General features: G+C 55.5%; 2 protein-coding genes and 1 non-coding gene across 4 annotated transcripts; 1 reads left to right on the top strand and 2 right to left on the bottom strand.

The window, feature by feature from the left end:
- The first annotated feature begins 655 nt into the window (after positions 1-655).
- On the top strand, positions 656-6859 carry B4GALNT1 (beta-1,4-N-acetyl-galactosaminyltransferase 1). Of its 2 annotated transcripts, none has more exons than XM_003790581.3 (10): positions 656-756; positions 1147-1365; positions 2171-2277; positions 2722-2762; positions 2904-3084; positions 4041-4139; positions 4279-4469; positions 5214-5354; positions 5581-5821; positions 6341-6859. In XM_003790581.3, the coding sequence occupies exons 2-10, from the start codon at positions 1148-1150 to the stop codon at positions 6556-6558; spliced, it is 1437 nt and encodes a 478-aa protein (XP_003790629.1). In that variant the 5' UTR covers positions 656-756; position 1147; the 3' UTR covers positions 6559-6859. The 2 variants fall into 2 exon arrangements, with proteins under 2 accessions (XP_003790629.1, XP_012661075.1); XM_012805621.2 differs by lacking the exon at positions 656-756 and adding an exon at positions 1889-2053 and having other exon boundaries at positions 1133-1365; positions 6341-6631.
- Positions 6860-7207: 348 nt separating this feature from the next.
- On the bottom strand, positions 7208-14891 carry SLC26A10 (solute carrier family 26 member 10). The gene is made up of 16 exons (XM_012805511.2): positions 14549-14891; positions 13995-14105; positions 13307-13464; positions 12994-13158; positions 12590-12742; positions 11839-11921; positions 11554-11701; positions 11040-11153; positions 9347-9424; positions 9163-9258; positions 8295-8411; positions 8120-8153; positions 7958-8040; positions 7811-7865; positions 7587-7693; positions 7208-7274 (listed from the first exon to the last, which is right to left on the bottom strand). The coding sequence occupies exons 1-16, from the start codon at positions 14889-14891 to the stop codon at positions 7236-7238; spliced, it is 1884 nt and encodes a 627-aa protein (XP_012660965.1). The 3' UTR covers positions 7208-7235.
- LOC111725576 lies at positions 10701-10832 on the bottom strand. The gene has a single exon (XR_002773610.1).
- Positions 14892-16495: the final 1604 nt, after the last annotated feature.

Genomic DNA, 16495 nt, shown 5'->3' with positions numbered 1-16495 from the left:
GGGCAGCCGACTGAGATGCCAGGGTTTGGGAGCGAGGAGTTGGTGGGCTGGGAGCGAGGGAGGACCTTCCCGCGTCACCTCCGCGCCCCGGCAGTTTCCTCGGTGCCCACCAGAAGGCGCCGAGACGCTCGCATCCCCGCGCGGAGCGGCAGCCCCCGCCGCGACTGGCTCTGGAGCTCAGCCGCGCGGCGCTGCAGTATAAAGAGCCGCACGGAGGCCTGAACCCTCCCTGCCCGGCAAGCGGAATACGGTGCCAGGGATCCCCGCCTTTCTCCCTGAGGTCCAGGTGCGGCGCTTTCCCATCTCCGCCGGCCACCCCGGCAGGAAACGCCCAGAGCCCCCCGGCGCTGGATCTACAAAAGCCGGAGAGTTCCGAGGCGGCGGGAGGGGTCGGGCGCCCTTGGAGGCAGGCGGGTACCGCACACCGACAGGCTCCTGCCGCGTTCCCGGTTGGGCCGCGGCCGCCCCTAGCCCCATGAGGACCCCCAGGCCCGGGAAGAGGGTCCGGCGCGGCCGGACCGAAATCTCGCCGCAGCCTTAGAGCGTGAGACAGGTCAGTGCCCGGGCGGGATGAAGGGCCGAGCGGGAGGAGGTGTGAGGAGGTGGGAGGAGGCGCGCTAGCCTGGCCCCGCACAGCCTCCGGAGTCCACTCCCAGGATCACCTCTACCGGGGGCATCCCATAACGCCGGCGTGGTTCTGCATTTTTCCTGACAGGCAAGGTGTGGAGCCGCCCTCTGCAGCCCACCCTCGCCCAGGTGATCAGATGTGGCGGGTGGGGCGCACGGGTCGGGGCGGGCAGCGAGCGTGGGGACGTCGACTGCTCTGATAATGCGGAGCTTTTCTACTTATGCATGGCCGCGTGGAAACCACCGTATCCGTGTGTCTCTTGCATCAAGATGCCAGGCCTTGGGTGTGAGAGGAAACCGAGATGCGGGAGAGGGCGAGAAGAAAGGAGGCTGGAGACACTGAGGCCAGGGAGAGGGGGGGTACCAGGGAAGCAATTCGCGCTGCAGATGGTAGCTCCTTGTCTGGAGCCAAGAGCGCCCCTGGGAGCCGGCCAGAGCCTCCGAGGTCACGGGGGTCAAGCGCCCCAGACCTCGCCTTCCCTCCCTCCCTTTCTCATCCTAACCCTACCCCCACCCCAGGATGCGGCTGGGCCGCCGTGCCCTCTGCGCGCTGGTCCTGCTGCTCGCCTGCGCCTCGCTGGGGCTCCTATACGCGAGTACCCGGGACAGCGCAGGCCCCCGGGCACCTCTCGGGTTGTGGGCGCCTCCGCAGGGCCCCCAAAGGCCGGAGCTGCCGGACCTGGCCCCAGAGCCCCGCTACGCACACATCCGCGTCAGGATCAAGGAGGAAGTGGTGGGGTGAGTGCTGTTGGGCGCAGCCTCACCGTACCGGCTGCGGGTGGACTGGGGGCTTTTGTTTCCTCCATTGTGAGGGGGGGGGTGGACCAGACGCCTACGTTCTCCTGACTGGTTGTGTGCAGTGAAATGGGAGGTGGCAGGGGAAGCTGCTGGCTCCTGCCGGGGGAAAATCTGTTCTCCCTGAAGTACGTCGTGGGAATGAGACGTCATGGGAGGCCCTGAAAGACCCCTCAAGGTCCTGATCCAGGCATGAGAAAGGTTCCAGCTGGAGACGTGATGGGGGATGAGCAGCTCTTGAAATCCTAGCAACTGGCCCAATTCTACACCTCAGCAAAATCCAGATTTAGAGGATGGGCCATCCCATCTTTGGTCCTTCCTCCTGAGGACTATTTGAAGAGTAGTTTTAACAGGGACAGATAATGGATGGGCATGGTTGAGAGACTACTTTGTGGGACGCTGTGTGCTTGTAGGATGAATAGAACTGTGAGCTCTGATGACCCGCCCCCTGCCCTCTGACTTTCAGGCTGCTGGCTCAGAACAACTGCAGTTGTGAGTCCAGTGGGAGGAGTCTTCCCCTCCCCTTCCAGAGACAGGTCAGAGCCATTGACCTCACTAAGGTCTTTGACCCTGAGGAGCTGAGGGCTGCCTCTGCCTCAAGGGAACAAGAGTTCCAGGCTTTTCTGTCAAGGTACCAGGTTGAAAGAAGGCATGCTTGTGCAGAGGGAAGTCTAGAGGGCGGCTGGGCAAGAGGGAGAGCCCCTCTCCTTCTGACTCTTCCTCTGTCCTCCCCATTGTCCACTGCCAGGAGCCAGTCCCCTGCTGACCAGCTGCTCATAGCCCCTGCCAACTCCCCCCTACAGTACCCCCTGCAGGGAGTGGAGGTTCAGCCCCTGAAGAGCATCTTGGTGCCAGGTGGGAAGGAGGGTCCTAGAAAATGACCTAGGATGGGGTGGGCGGGAGGGGGACAGAGCCAAGGTTGGGTGGGGAAGAATGAGGGAAAATTGGAATGGAAGGCAGAACTTCTGTCAAATGGGGTACTTGAGGTCAGAAAGTGCCTTAGAAGGTGAGGACATAAGGAATTCCAGAAAATTCAGAACACTAACTGGGGAGGTTTGGGGAAAAGAAGCCATTCTTTTTGAGGTAGATAGGTAGGGCAGTGCATGGGAGAAATACTGTTTTGATGAGGAGTCAAAAATCAGTTGCTTCTAGTCTTGTCACGCAGTGTGGCTTGTTGAGGCCTCAACAAGAGGTATGGGTGAAAAGTTTTGTGGTGTGTGTGTGTTGAAATAGGGGTGGGAAAATGAAGATGAATTCAGGGCTGTCTATGTGATTCTGATCCCCCATCCTTGCTCCCAGGGCTGAGCCTGCAGGCAGCTTCTGGTCAGGAGGTATACCAGGTGAGAGAAAGTAAGGCCAGGAGGCCAAGTGGGCATTAAGGATGCTGGGAGGGAGACAGGGCTGTGGAGGAGTGATGGAGAAATCAGGGAGGCAGGAGGCGGGTCTGGGGCCTAACCCTGCACTCGAATCCCTTCTCCTAGGTGAACCTGAGCGCCTCCCTAGGCACCTGGGATGTAGCAGGGGAAGTGACTGGAGTGACTCTCACTGGAGAGGGGCAGCCAGATCTTACCCTTGTCAGTCCAGGGCTGGACCAACTCAACCGGCAACTGCAACTGGTCACTTATAGCAGCCGAAGCTACCAGGCCAACACAGCAGACACAGGTGTGAGGCCTAGGGGAAGGTAGGAGCAGATGAGACAAACAGAGTGGACCCAGAAAGACTGGAGTGTGAAGTGACAGAGGGCGTGGGAGACACTTGGGCAATGGCCAGAGCTGCCCAGCCTCACAATGAACACTTCAACTGGGCCAGCAGAGCCAGGGAGGAAGAGAAGGGGCCTTTGTTCATCTGGGACTGGAGCAGGCCAAAGGGAAACTCAAGCCTTGGGGTGTCCTTCCCCCTCCTTTTTAGGCCAATGGTAGGAGGCCCCAGGAAGTGACCTGTCCCAGGAGCCAGAAGATTCAGGCTCTATTCCCAGCCCACCACTTTACCTTCCTGAGCTCCCATTTCTCTAGCAAAAGGGGCCTAACAGCCCTTCTGCTTCTCTCCAAAGCTTGATAAACTAAGTTTGCTCCCATCTTAAGACTGCGCTTGCCAGTTTCCTATACCTGGAAATTTTTGCTCCCCAATTTTTGCATGGCAGGCTCCTTCTTGTCATTTAGATCTCAACTCAAATGTCTCCTCCTCAATATTTACCAGTATCTGATTTTTTAAAAAAATTTACTTAGCCTGGGATCAGACTGACTAGGTTCCTATCAGCTTGATGCTTAGTAGTTGTATGAATGTAGGCAAGTTACTTTTCCATGCCTCAGTTTCTTTTTCTGTAGTAGGAAAATCTACTAAACAGTGCTGTCATGAGGATTTAAATGAATTCATATATTTAAGGTAATTTTTTAAAGGGCCTGACACATAGTAAATGGTCAATAAAGGCTAGCTTTTAATTAAAAACTTTTTATTGTCTTTCTCATGCCTGTTATAAAACCACAGGGGTAAAGACTTTGTGTTGCTGTCCACTAAGGCCTAGAAAGGTGGGACACAGAGCAGGCACATAAATGTTGATTGGCTAAAAAGAGATTGTTATCCCAGCCTTAAGGGGCAAATGCAGTGTCCTTTCTTCCCAGTACGGTTCTCCACAGAGGGACATGAGGCTGTCTTCACTATTCGCATAAGACACCCCCTCAACCCGCGCCTGTATGGGCCTGGATCTCTAACCCAGGGAGGTGAGGCTGGGGGTGGGCAGGGACATATTAGACCCAACCCTGGTGGGGAGCAGTAAGGGAGGGCACCTCTGGAAGCGATGTGTTCCTGCTCCTCTTTCCTCTGTCCTTGTCTGCACCCAACCCTGTGCCCTGATCTCAGCCCAGTACAACATCAGCGCTCTGGTCACTATTGCCACTAAGACCTTCCTTCGTTATGATCGGCTACGGGCACTCATCGCTAGTATCCGACGCTTCTACCCAACTGTCACCGTGGTCATCGCTGACGACAGCGACAAGCCAGAGCGTGTTAGCGGCCCCCACGTAGAGCACTATCTCATGCCCTTTGGCAAGGTGCGAAGCCAACAAGGCTGAACTGTGGGCCAGAAGATTTCGGCGGGGGGGCATCAATCTGCTCCCTCCAATCACAGGGGTGCCTGTTAGGGTGAGGATTCCTGGTATGTAAGCTCCATAGGGACAGGAATCCTGCCAATCATACTCTTTCTGCTTCTTAAAATGGTGCTTAGGCCAGGCGTGGTGGCTCACGCCTCTAATCCTAACACTCTGGGAGGCCGAGGAGGTGGATTGCTTGAGCTCAGGAGTTTGAGACCAGCCTGAGCAACAGTGAGACCCTGTCTCTACTAAAAATAGAAAAACTACCTGGGTATTGTGGTAGATGCCTATAGTCCCAGCTACCTGGGAGACTGAGGCAAGGGAATTGCTTGAGTCCAAGAGTTTGAGCTTGCTATGAGCTTTGACACCATGGCATTCTACCCAGGGTGACACAGTGAGACTCTGTCTAGAAAGAGAGAGAGAGAGATGCTTAATACCTACAGGGCACTCAATAAAAGAGGTGATGGATAGATGGATGGATGCACAAAGGAATTAATGCATCCCAAGACCCTTCTTCCTTTGCCAGAACAATGACTTAGAACCAGGTGGGGGAAGCCCTGCATTTTTTTACCCAGCTGCCAGCTATTCCTAAGCGCTCTAAAGTTTGGAAAGGGGCACAGGAGAGGAGTCAGGAGAAAGAAAGAAAGATGGCAGAGGGGATGTACTGTCTCTGCAGCCTCCCCAACCATGCCCTCTTCTCCCCAGGGATGGTTCGCAGGTCGGAACCTGGCCGTGTCCCAAGTAACCACTAAGTACGTGCTGTGGGTTGACGATGACTTTGTCTTCACTGCGCGTACGCGGCTAGAGAGGTTGGTGGACGTGCTGGAGAGGACGCCGCTGGACCTGGTAAGGGAGGGGATGGGACGTGGTGGGGAAGAAGTCCTTGAAAGGACTTCCACGGGGGGGGGGGGGGGGCACTGCAGGAATACCCAGCCCTGGGACAAGAGGATGATGAAGTGGGCCCTGCAGGGAAGAAGGGAAGAGGATTCGGCAGTGGGGCCACCGAGGGAAAAGGGTGCACAGGCCCAGCACGGTCAGTCTGCGCCGCTCCCGGAGCCGTCTCCCTCCCCAGGTAGGGGGCGCGGTGCGCGAGATCTCCGGCTACGCCAACACTTACCGGCAGCTGCTGAGCGTGGAGCCTGGCGCTCCCGGCCTCGGGAACTGCCTCCGGCAGAGGCGTGGCTTCCACCACGAGCTCATCGGCTTCCCAGGCTGCGTGGTCACCGATGGCGTGGTCAACTTCTTCCTGGCGCGTACTGACAAAGTGCGGGAGGTCGGCTTCGACCCGCGCCTCAGCCGCGTGGCACACCTGGGTGAGTGGCGCCCCCTTCCGGCCCGACCTGGAGAGGACCCCGCGGGGGGAGGCGGGGTGCGGCTAGGGCACAGCCGTCACCAGCCCTTCCTCCACGCCCTCCCCCTCCTGCAGCTGCCCCCGGGAACCCTAGAGCAGGTCTGCGAATATTTATTAAGACCTGCGCCCAGAGGAGAGACATTCCCACCCTCTCCTGGCCCTCATCCAATTTAAATCTCCACTCTCAGCTCTGCCGACGCTCCCGCTTGACCTTCTCTGTCACTGTCACCGCCGCCCCTACTCCAGTCCTAGCCGCTTCCCCTGGTTCAGACCACACTCGAAGCAGTTCATCCCGTGTTTATTGAACCTCTGAAAACAAGCAGATTGGCTCCATTTTACACTAGAGTAAAACTGAGACCCAGAGGAGTTAATTTACACCCTTAAGAGCCATAGAAAAAGTCTTTGCATAGGTTCATCGTCATAGGCTAGCCTCTGCACAAGCAGGACCCTGCATTGTGTACTTGCCTTTCCCCACCCCCAGAATTCTTCCTGGACGGGCTTGGTTCTCTTCGGGTCGGCTCCTGCTCTGATGTCATTGTGGATCATGCATCCAAGTTGAAGCTGCCTTGGACATCAAGGAATGCCAGAGCAGAGACTTATGCCCGCTACCGCTACCCAGGATCCCTGGATGAAAGTCAGATGGCTAAACACCGCCTCCTGTTCTTCAAACACCGGCTGCAGTGCATGACCTCAGAGTGATGGTCACCAGGGCTTTCCAACAGTCAGGCTGGGCCTGCCTCCTTGTTTCTGCTGGGGAGTTCCAACAAACCCCACCGCCGAGAAAGCACCCCACTGTCCTCACCCTTCCCCTTCAGAACCTGATCCAAAACAGGGACTTGTCCTGGTGACATCCTCCTTTCCCAGAGTGCCCAGGGGCCAGATGGAGCCATAACATCTCCCATAGCCAGTGCCAAGTCCTCTCCCCCACCCCATTCTCATGGGGCAGCACATGGGGTGGGGGGTTACTATCAAGTGCCAAAGAGTTCAGGGGGACTCTAAGAACCTAAAGTAGAAGCATGGTCCTCTCATATTCTTGGGACTGAGGGGTAGGGAAGCCCCCCCAACACTTACTCCCCGTCTCTGGATCCAGGACTGTACACTGGCCCCCACCCACCCCTACAGAGAGAACTTGTGACTCTGGAGCTGAGGTGGGGACTGGTGAACACATGGTGAAAGGCATTTTGTTGTTGTTGTTGTGTCTATGCAATGCCATGGGCCCTGAGGAAGGAGCACCAGGGTCTATGTGCAGACCCCAGACTCACTTCATGATCCCAGAGGCTCTCAGCTTCCTTTTATTAGTTACATTAAGTAAGGGGTGCAGGGCCATGGCTCTCCTCACACACATTGTTCAGGCCCTTTGCACTCCAAGTGTGTGGTCAGACCCACACTGTGCAAATCTTCGGGTCAGTGACCTCCTAAAGAAGAGAGGGGACATGTCAGGAATAGATTAGGTGCCCCCTCCCTTACTGAGATTTAGCAATCATCTGAGGGGCATCCCAGCTCCTTTGAGACCTGAGTTGTTCAGTTCTTCACCCATAGCTTGGCCCAGTCTCCCTGATCTGGTCTCAAATCCACTGATCATTTCATCCTCACCCCTTCCTTCTTGATTTTTCTCCTCTCCCCTTTTCCCAAATGTCTCTCGCTGGGTCTTCAGCCACTCACACACACCTCATTTGTCACAGCCCAACAGCTTTTGGCTCCCACGTCTGATGCTCCTGCACCCTTACCAGTCTTTCCAGGGCATGAGCAGCTGCATCTTGGACACTCACATACAGCTGTTCTGGGGTCACTCTGTCCAAGAGTCCTGCCCGGGTCAGTGTCCCCAGCACTGAGGCTGTGTGGGGAGGGCGTCGGGCTCTGAGGCCCCAAGTCCACACTGTGTCCTCTTCCCTCCCCTGACTGTCCAGTTATCCCCTAGGCGCTGGGCCCCAGCACCCTCCACGCCTCTTACCACTACACTGAGCCAGGAGAAGGTGGATCCCAGCATCTTGGCATCGGCTGGCCAGCTGTGTGGGTGGGCCAGAGTGGTTAAGTCCCAAATCAGAGGGTACAAGTGAGATGGTAAGAGTTTCTCCTCAAACTACCCTGTTTCCCTCACCTGTACCACTTCTCTGGCCCCTGCAGCATCAGCAAAAATGACACCACTGAAGTCTAGGACCACCACTCTGACAGGCTCAGCAACTAGGATGGGACAAGGCAAGAATATCCAGATGCTGCCACGGGTCATCTCCAAATATGCCCCCTTGTTATCCCATCTTACCTCTGTCAGGTGGACCATCCAGGTTTGTTGTCGCCTATGAGCAGAGAAGGGCAGTCACCACCCTCAACATACAAGCATAAATGTGTACCCCTTGAACGCAAGGATTGCCCTCCAAACACCCACCTGCCTCCCACTCCCAGAGGACCCACACTCCTTCTAAGCCAAGTTCTCCTACCTTGCCTCCTTTTCCAAGCCCCAGATGCCATTCTAGGATGTGGCGAAACTGCCCACGGGTCCCAAAGTAGAGCGGTGTTGGATAGCTCAGGATGCAGAGCCCTGGGACCTGGAGGAGCTAAGGGGTCAGAGGGTCAGAGAAACATCTGGATCTAATCTTCCCTTCCTTCTTTGGCTGTAGCCACCCACCTTGTGGCTCCCTTTGAGTGGCCTATAGAGCTCTGTCCCCTCAGCCAGTCCAAGTGCCAGACACTGCACCCTAGGGAAGAAGCTGGGGTCAGATTTGCAGGCTAGCCTGGCCTGGCTGGAGAGTCACTTCCAAGTACCCCATTCTCTTCCCTCCCCTAATCTTAACTCTCTATGCCCACCTCTGGGTGCGGCAGACCACGGTCATCATGGAGAAGACCACACCCACAGCCAGGCCCAGGTCCACACTCAAGGTCACTACTGCCATCCATGTGACCATCCATACAGCCTGCAGGACATGGATAGGGGTGGAGCCCAAAAGAAAGGCTGTCCTTCACTGCAGGGAAAGAAGCCTAAAGGCAGTGACTACCAAGGCAAGTGATGGGGAGGGATGGCCCAGGAAGTAGAAAGCATGACAAAAGGAAGGGACAAGACTGACCCAATGGGACACATACCAAGTGTAATGACCCCAGACCTCCTGCCAGTTGGGAGGTTACAAATATTCTTGTCTGAGGGGTTCAAACTACACCTGTTTCCTTGTCTCTAAGTAAAGGGTATTATTAAGGGGGGGATGGGGTTGCAAAACTTAGGACCATAACAATTGGCTTTGCTCCAGGGCAGAGGCAGGGTAATCTGAGAAGATGGGAAGGGGCAATCTTGGGGGTGATGCTGCCTTTTCTCACAAAGTCCACTCGGCTGATGCGCCACAGTTGTGGAAGTTCCTGCATCTGGAAGAACATCTGGCGCATGCTGGAGATGTTGATGCAAGCTAGGACAGCCTTCGGACAAAAGAGGAAGGCTGACTACTCCAGTGTCCTCAAATACAGCCTCCCCTCCCAGCTCTGCTCAGGCTCCTCTGCTTCTTACCTTGGGGAGATAATAGAAGAAGGGCCCCAGCCACAGCAGCACAGACAGGACCACTGTGCAGGAGAAGAGGCCTGCCAGCTAGAAGCAAGGAGGGATGGAGGCAAGAGGGAAGAGAACCCCTACCCTCACGTGAGAGCTGCTCTCCCTGCCCACTCTGCCTCATCTTCCTCAGAACTGTCTCACCTCCCAAATCTCCTTCCACACAGATAATCTTTTTTTTTTCTTTAATAGAGACAGTCTCACTTTGTCACCCTTGGTAGAATGCTGTGGCGTCACAGCTCACAGCAACCTCCAACTATTGGGCTTAGGCAATTCACTTGCCTCAGCCTCCCAAGTAGCTGGGACTACAGGTGCCTGCCACAATGTCCAGCTATTTTTGTGGTTGTTGTTGCAGTTTGGCTGGGGCTGGGTTCAAATCTGCCACCCTCAGTATATGGGGCCGGTGCCCTACTCACTGAGCCACAGGCATCACCCCACACAGATACTCTTCACTCCTCAACCCCCTTGACATTCTGCCATTCACACCTACACCTCCCCTTTCCCCAATTAAATGCTTGTTATTTACCAGTCTCCCCCTCCATGTATAGTTCAAGGTCCCTATTGTGTAGCCCACTTCTATCTTCAAAACCATTGTTGGATTACCCTGTTAGCAGTCTAACCACATGCTTAGGTGCCAGCAAAGTAAGGAAAACCAAAAATATTAGGGGGAGATTAGATGTGTGACATTTCTTTCAAAAGAAAATGTCCTCATGTGACTCACACCTGTAATCCTAGCACTCTGGGAGGCTAAGGAGGGAGGATCACCTGGGGTCAAGAGTTCAAGACCAGCCTGAGCAAGAGCAAGCCCATATCTCTACTAAAAATAGAAAAAATGGGTGGTGCCTATGGCTAGGTGAGTAGGGCACTGGCCCCATATACCGAGAGTGTCGGGTTTGAACCCTGCCCTGGCCAAACTACAACGAAAAAAAAAAAAAAATAAGAAAAGAAAAAGAGAAAAATTATGCAGGCATTGTGGTAGGCACCTATAGTCCCAGCTACTTGGGAGTTCTGCTGAGGCAGAAGGATCACTTGAACCCAGGAGTTTGAGATTTTTGTGAGCTATGATGATGCCATGGTCCTCTACCCAGGGTGACAGAGTGAGACTTCATTGCAAAAAAAAGAGAGAGAGAGAGAGAGAGAGAGAGAGAGAGAGAAAATAAAAGAAAATGTCCTCAGGGGAAAAAATCCCAAATTTAATCTTTTAAATTTATTTTACAGTTTAGAATTGTTCTTATTTTTAAATACCCTATAGATCTTTTCAGTGCTTACAGCCTATAGAGGTCTTCTTTTTTTCTTTTCTTTTTTTTCATCTTAAGTTATCCTCTTGTGCCTATAGGAGCCAGCCCTATTCTCAGGCTGACCTTACTAAACAGAGAGGGATATTGCTGTGTGTGCTGCCACACTACCCTGGAGCAGCTGAGCACAGGGGAAGCGCAAGCCAGTACAAGCCCACAAAGGTCTTCATGGAGCACTGTTATATTCTATCTCTCCTATCTAGATAATTCCATTCCCTCACTCAACCTCCTTCCCAGATTCCCATTCTTCTTTTGATAGACGCCACCTGGAAATTTAGCAGTCTTCCACCTGTTTTTCCACTGCCACCACCTGGCCTGTATGTTCCTTCCTATCTCCTCATCCAAGGATGCCCTCTTACCTGTGTGTTGCCACCAGCATCCACTAGTAGACTGGTGGTGGCCAGCGTGGCCGAGTTGGGAAAGCAAGAGAAGAGGGAGGAGATGAGGTTGGAGACACCATGTGCCAAGAGCTCCTAGAGGAATGAAGTGAGATGAATTGGAGACAGGTAAAGGTACAGGGGGAACTCAGGTTAGAGGGTTGTCTCTTTTTCTTTTCTTTCTTTTTTTTGGGGAACAGAGTCTCACTTTGTCATCCTCAGTAGAGTGCCATGGTGTCATAGCTCACAGCAACCTCAAACTCTTGGGCTCTTGAGCCCAAGCATCACAAGTAGCTGGGACTACAGGCACCTGCCACAATGCCCGGCTATTATAGAGACAGGGTCTTGCTCTTGCTCAGGTTTGTTCTGAACTCCTGAGCTCAGGCAATCTACCTGCCTCAGCCTCCCAGAGTGCTAGGATTACAGGCATGAGCCACTGTGCCCAGCCTAGAGGGTTGTCTCTTGAGTGAGGTTGGGGTCAGAGGCGGAGTCACACCTGGTTGAAGTCAACAGTGTAGCTGTACTTGTCTGCATAGATGGAGGCCAGGGAGGCGGACACAGCAAAAGTAACCAATGCAATGGGCAACGAATCAGCCAGAATCCCTGGCACCTCAGCCAGGTTGGGGAGGACAGGTTGGGGAAATCTGAAGAGGAAAGGGTGCATAGTAAGGATGAATTCAGTGCCACAAGGAGACAGAGAAGGCAGAGAAAATAGAGTGGGGCAGAACAAGACATGCTGCATGGGAGAGGAGAAAGACAGTGTTTTTTCATTCTCTCTTACCCTCCAGGCAACAGCCCCACTATCTGGACGTTGTATCTTGTGTCCAGAGAAGAGGTGAAGCAGAGCACAGAGGCCAGAAGCACCTGAGACAGAACAAAAGTTGGGCATGGAAGGAAGTGGGGCGCTCAGAAGGGTTGGGGTTAGAGGGGATGACATACAGTGCAGGAGCAGGACGACGTGGTTGCAGTATCCCAGCACCTGGGGAGTAGCAGTGTTTGGGGTGGGCGCCTGACCACTCACTCAGAGTGAAGGGGTTAGGGGTGAGAAAGGAATAACTGCATGCCCTGGGCTAGGGAGAGAGAAGTACCAGGGGATAACAAGAGGTACAACTGAGCCATTCTCAGTAGGAAAGCTGGACTATATCTAGAGATATATTGATATCTGTGGAGACACAGAATATTTAGTCAGGAGAGAAATTCAGGGGGATACACTGAATCACAGTGAAGGACTCTGGTGAGGAGAGAGGTGAAAGGAGGCGCTGTGGTCAGTGACACCTCAAGAGAGTGCTGTAGGAAGGAATAAGGCATTCTGAGAGGTCTGGAGGGGGCCCTATGGGAGAGGTGGGACAGTATGGATGGGGGATTCTGGAATGTCGAAGTGTTCTGAAAGGAGGCCTGGACAAAAACAGGTGTGATCAGGACCTCTTTGCTGTGACCGCTCTGCCTTCCACAAGGGGGCGGTAGCGGCCAGTTCCCACCGGGTAGACAGCGTCTGTGCGATGCAGGGGGCTGGCACTCACTGCCATCCTCACCATGACGACTTCCCCCGGGATCCGAGTGGGGAGCCTGTCTCGGAATCTCACGTTCAGTTCCTTGACCGGCACAAGCAGCGCCAGGCTGAGCGCCGAGATGGTCAGTTCGGCCGCACTGCTCCGGGGCAGTGCCGTCAGCACAGCGGCCAGCGTCTGCAGGCAGAGGCAGTGACAGAGGGCCCTGTGCTGGGGTCCCCTGCCCCTCAGCGCGCAGCCACCAGGCCGAGGCAAGTGAGCCTTCTCTGCTGGCTGCCATCAGGGCTTCCACCTCCACAGCCCCCTCATTCTGCCTGAGGTCCTTCGCCCTCACACTGTCCTTCCACCCTGGCTCCTGCCTCCTTTTTGAAGTTTCCCTCTTCCCTGGACCGCGAGAACTTCCTTCTCCGCAGCTCTCCCACCCGCACCTTGAAGAGAGAGAAGCAGCCGATCTGGCGTGGAAGGGACAAACCCAAAAGGCTCGGCAGCTGGGACAAAAGCACGTGCAGTGCTGCCCCGCTGGTCAGCGCCTTGACCACAGGCTCAGACAGAAAGGTGGACAGTGTGCCCAGCTGCAGCGCGAACATGGCCAGCTGCGGGGAGAAGATGCACGATCACCACTGCGAGGAGGAGCAGCCCCCCCGGAGCACACCGCGCCTCTGCCCCTCGAACCTGAGCGGGAAGCTTGCCCTGCCCTGTCCCCGCCACGCCACCACCCTTCCTCCCCAGGTCCTCCCTCACCATTAGCGCCCCGCTCCCGAAAGCCACCGACGCGGCCGCTCCAACCCGCTGAGCGTCCAACTGTTCCCTCTCGATTCCGCTCAGGTTCCCCCCGAGGGGTTCGGGCACCAGCCGCTCAACGGCCGACCCAGTCATGAGGCTGAGTATGGCGAAAGTTCCTGGAGCCAAGGCACAAACGCAGAGGTCACTAGCTGTGCCGCCGCCCGGAGCAGAGCTCCACGTTCTGGGGCCAGGGCGCTGCTGTCAGCCTCCTAGAAGTCCGCTACCCGCTGACGACAGCGGGGCCACGAGCTTGTGCGTCAGCCGTGAACCCGTGGGAAGCGGGAAAGAAAGGAAGGCACAAAAAATTGCCCCCTCCTGCATACTGTCCTCGTACTGAGCGCTCCTTGGGGCGGGGTGGAGGGGACAGACCGCGCATCTTTTCTTCCTCTCCCAAGTCCCGGAGATGTTCTTTTTAACCAAATTTCACAAGGGGGGAAATGTCCAAGTAAATTCTTATCTCTTTGCACCCGCTCCAGAGAGGAGCCTAGGTCAATAGTTCCGTGCCAGGGTTGCACAAGGAGGGGAGGGAAGGTGGATGAAGTGAGAGGGAAATAAGAGTTAGGAGGCTTACAAGAAGAAAAGCCACAACCTCCTGGTCCACTTTCACCCCGCAGAGAAGAGTCAATGGAAGTCCCTGGCCACTAACCTGTGGACAGGTGTCTCCCAGTACCCAGCAAACTGTAGATGAGGACGGGAAAGAAAGAAGTGTAGAGTCCCACAACTGGGGGCACCGAAGTCAGGAGGGCAAAAGCCATGCCTGGCAAGAAGCAGAAGGGAAGGTGCAGGGTGTGCCCAGTCTGTGGGACCTGTCCCTTTCTCACGTTCTGAGCTTAGAGACCGGCTTCAGGGATGCTAAATCAGGCCTCAAGAGGGAACCGACGGGTTAATGAGTCTCAGTGGGAGGTTGGAGTGGACAAGGTCAAGGATCCGTGTCGGTCCACCCCTGGGGGACAAGTGTGCGCCTCTCTCCATTTCCCTCAGCCATGTCCAAGGCTTCTGGTGGGACTGCGCAGAGGAGAGAGGTGGGGGTGGGGAACTGAGGGAGCTCCGCGGTCCTTCCCTCACACCTGGCCTCGGACCCCCTCTCTTAATCCCTCGGTGACACTAACCCACCACCTCGCTCCGGGATTCCTAGCTCCCCACCTGCTCCTCAGAGCCCTGAGCTTGGGTCCTCGACTGGCTGGTGTTGGGGCCTCTCACCCTGTGGCACGTGCACGATGCCCACGGTCACTCCGGCCACGGCATCCCCCAGCAACCAGGCCCGCCAACGGTAGTGAGGCAGCCAGTACAGCGGGGGCAGACGGGCCTGCAGCAGACGCCAGGCCCCGGGTGCGGAGCAAGCGCGGGCCCGCAGCCTCCACAGCCGGCACAGCCGGGGCAAGAGGGGCTCCGGCAGTACCTCTGGCTCCTGTTCTTCGCCCCCGAAGAGCTGCTGGAACCGAGCCTCGGTGAGAGGCTCCCTGAGCCTGGCGCTAATGGGGGACTTAAGGTCGCAAGCCTCTCCGGGGCCTGGGAAGGTCCTGACGCCCTGCAGCACACTCATTTTGCCCTTGGCTACTTCCAACTCCACCCGGTCTTAAATACCCCTCCGTTCCCTTAGCCCTGAGTCCCGCCTTCCATGAAGCAGAGACCAATCCGGCCCTGCAGGGCGCCCTCTCCGTGAGACCTTCCCGTGTCGGAAGAGAGCTGAGGCTCGAAAAGGCAGAGTCGCTATGCTAGGCTAGGCGTTTCCTCAGACACCCTGAGCCGGGTCAGGTCGCTGGCGGCTCTGGGGGCTGCAATGAGGGTGGCTATGGAAAGGTGCGGGGATCAGAGAGAGGCCAAAAGACAAGTGCACCCCAGCACCCAATGCCCACTGTTTACAGCTCCTTGGCTCTTTCACTTCACTCCATGTTCCTTTCCCCATCGGTGCTCTGGGCAGAGATAGAGGCTGGTTTCTCTTGGGTCACTGGTCCTTCCCAGAGCTGCAGCATTCTCCCAGAGAGAGCCAGAAAGCTCAGCACCCCATCCCAGATCCAAACCCTCATGGGGCATAGCTTGCCCCAAGGAAGTGTAAGGTCTATTGGCCTCAGCAGTGCACAAATTACTGAGCTGGGAAACAGCTGCATGTATTAGACAGGGATGGCAAAACCACCACCTCTGCAGAGAGTGGCTGGGCCTAGTTCAGGATCTCAGGAGAAATGGAGTACTGATAGGAAATTTTAATTTTATTTCTTAGGAGCCAGAAAAACTGAGCACCATTTATACATTCAAGCGCTGGTCACAAGGTTGGCACTCAAAAACACCCTATGTGGTTAAATTAGGTACAATGGGAGTCACCCATCCACCTTAGTACCCCTGTGGTTCCTAAAGAAATACAAAGGTTACAGGTTCCAGAGCTCCAGAATCCTATTTGCCACTATCCCCTCCCCTATTCACAAGAATCTTCAGTACCCCTCCCCATCACCCTCAGGTCCCCCAGTCCCTGACCCCAAAGCCCTGGGCGTGGGGTGCAGTGAGGGTGGGTCTCCCTTCTTCAATTCCTCCTATTGTTCCCCACAAGCCTTATCTGGGCCCTACGTCCTGTCCCCCCTTTACAGATCCCTCCCCCCATTGTCGGCCTGAGGGACCGCAGGCCCACAGGGAGGCTCCTGCTCCTCCTTACCCTCCCACCCCAGCAGTCTATTGTCTGTTGAGGAAGCCCAAGTACACGTGACTGAGCCCAAGGGATGAGTGGACACAGTGGACATACAGATGCACAAGGACCCAGGACAGGGCATCTGAACATGGATCTTGCATGCTTGGCTTTCTCTGTTCCAGTAGCTCCCCCAGAACCTGAGAGGGGTGAAGACCCCTTGGGCTCTCCCAAGTTTGTGGTTTAAAGAAGAATCTCCTGCTCTCTATGACCATGACTTATAACCTGCCAGACAGCAAAGATAAAGAGACCCAGAGCCGGGAAGTCACCACTCCCAGGATACTCTCTACCTTCCCGTTCTCCCTCAGCTGAATGTGGAAGCCTCAGAAGAAAAGGTACATTGGGCATTTTGTGCTTTAGTGTCTGGGGATCGGGGGAATGATGGACATTCACACTACACTGGGCTTTCTGCTGGGGTCTAGATGAGAGGGTGGGTGGAGCAGAAGGGCTGGGTACAGGGGAGAACCCAGCAA

The sequence above is a fragment of the Otolemur garnettii genome, unplaced genomic scaffold, assembly GCF_000181295.1.
Source record: "Otolemur garnettii isolate 467f Iridium unplaced genomic scaffold, OtoGar3 scaffold00043, whole genome shotgun sequence".
NCBI classification, from domain to species: Eukaryota; Metazoa; Chordata; class Mammalia; order Primates; family Galagidae; genus Otolemur; species Otolemur garnettii.
The sequence above is the reverse complement of the archived record's forward strand: the minus strand, read 5'-3'. Positions and strand labels throughout refer to the sequence as shown.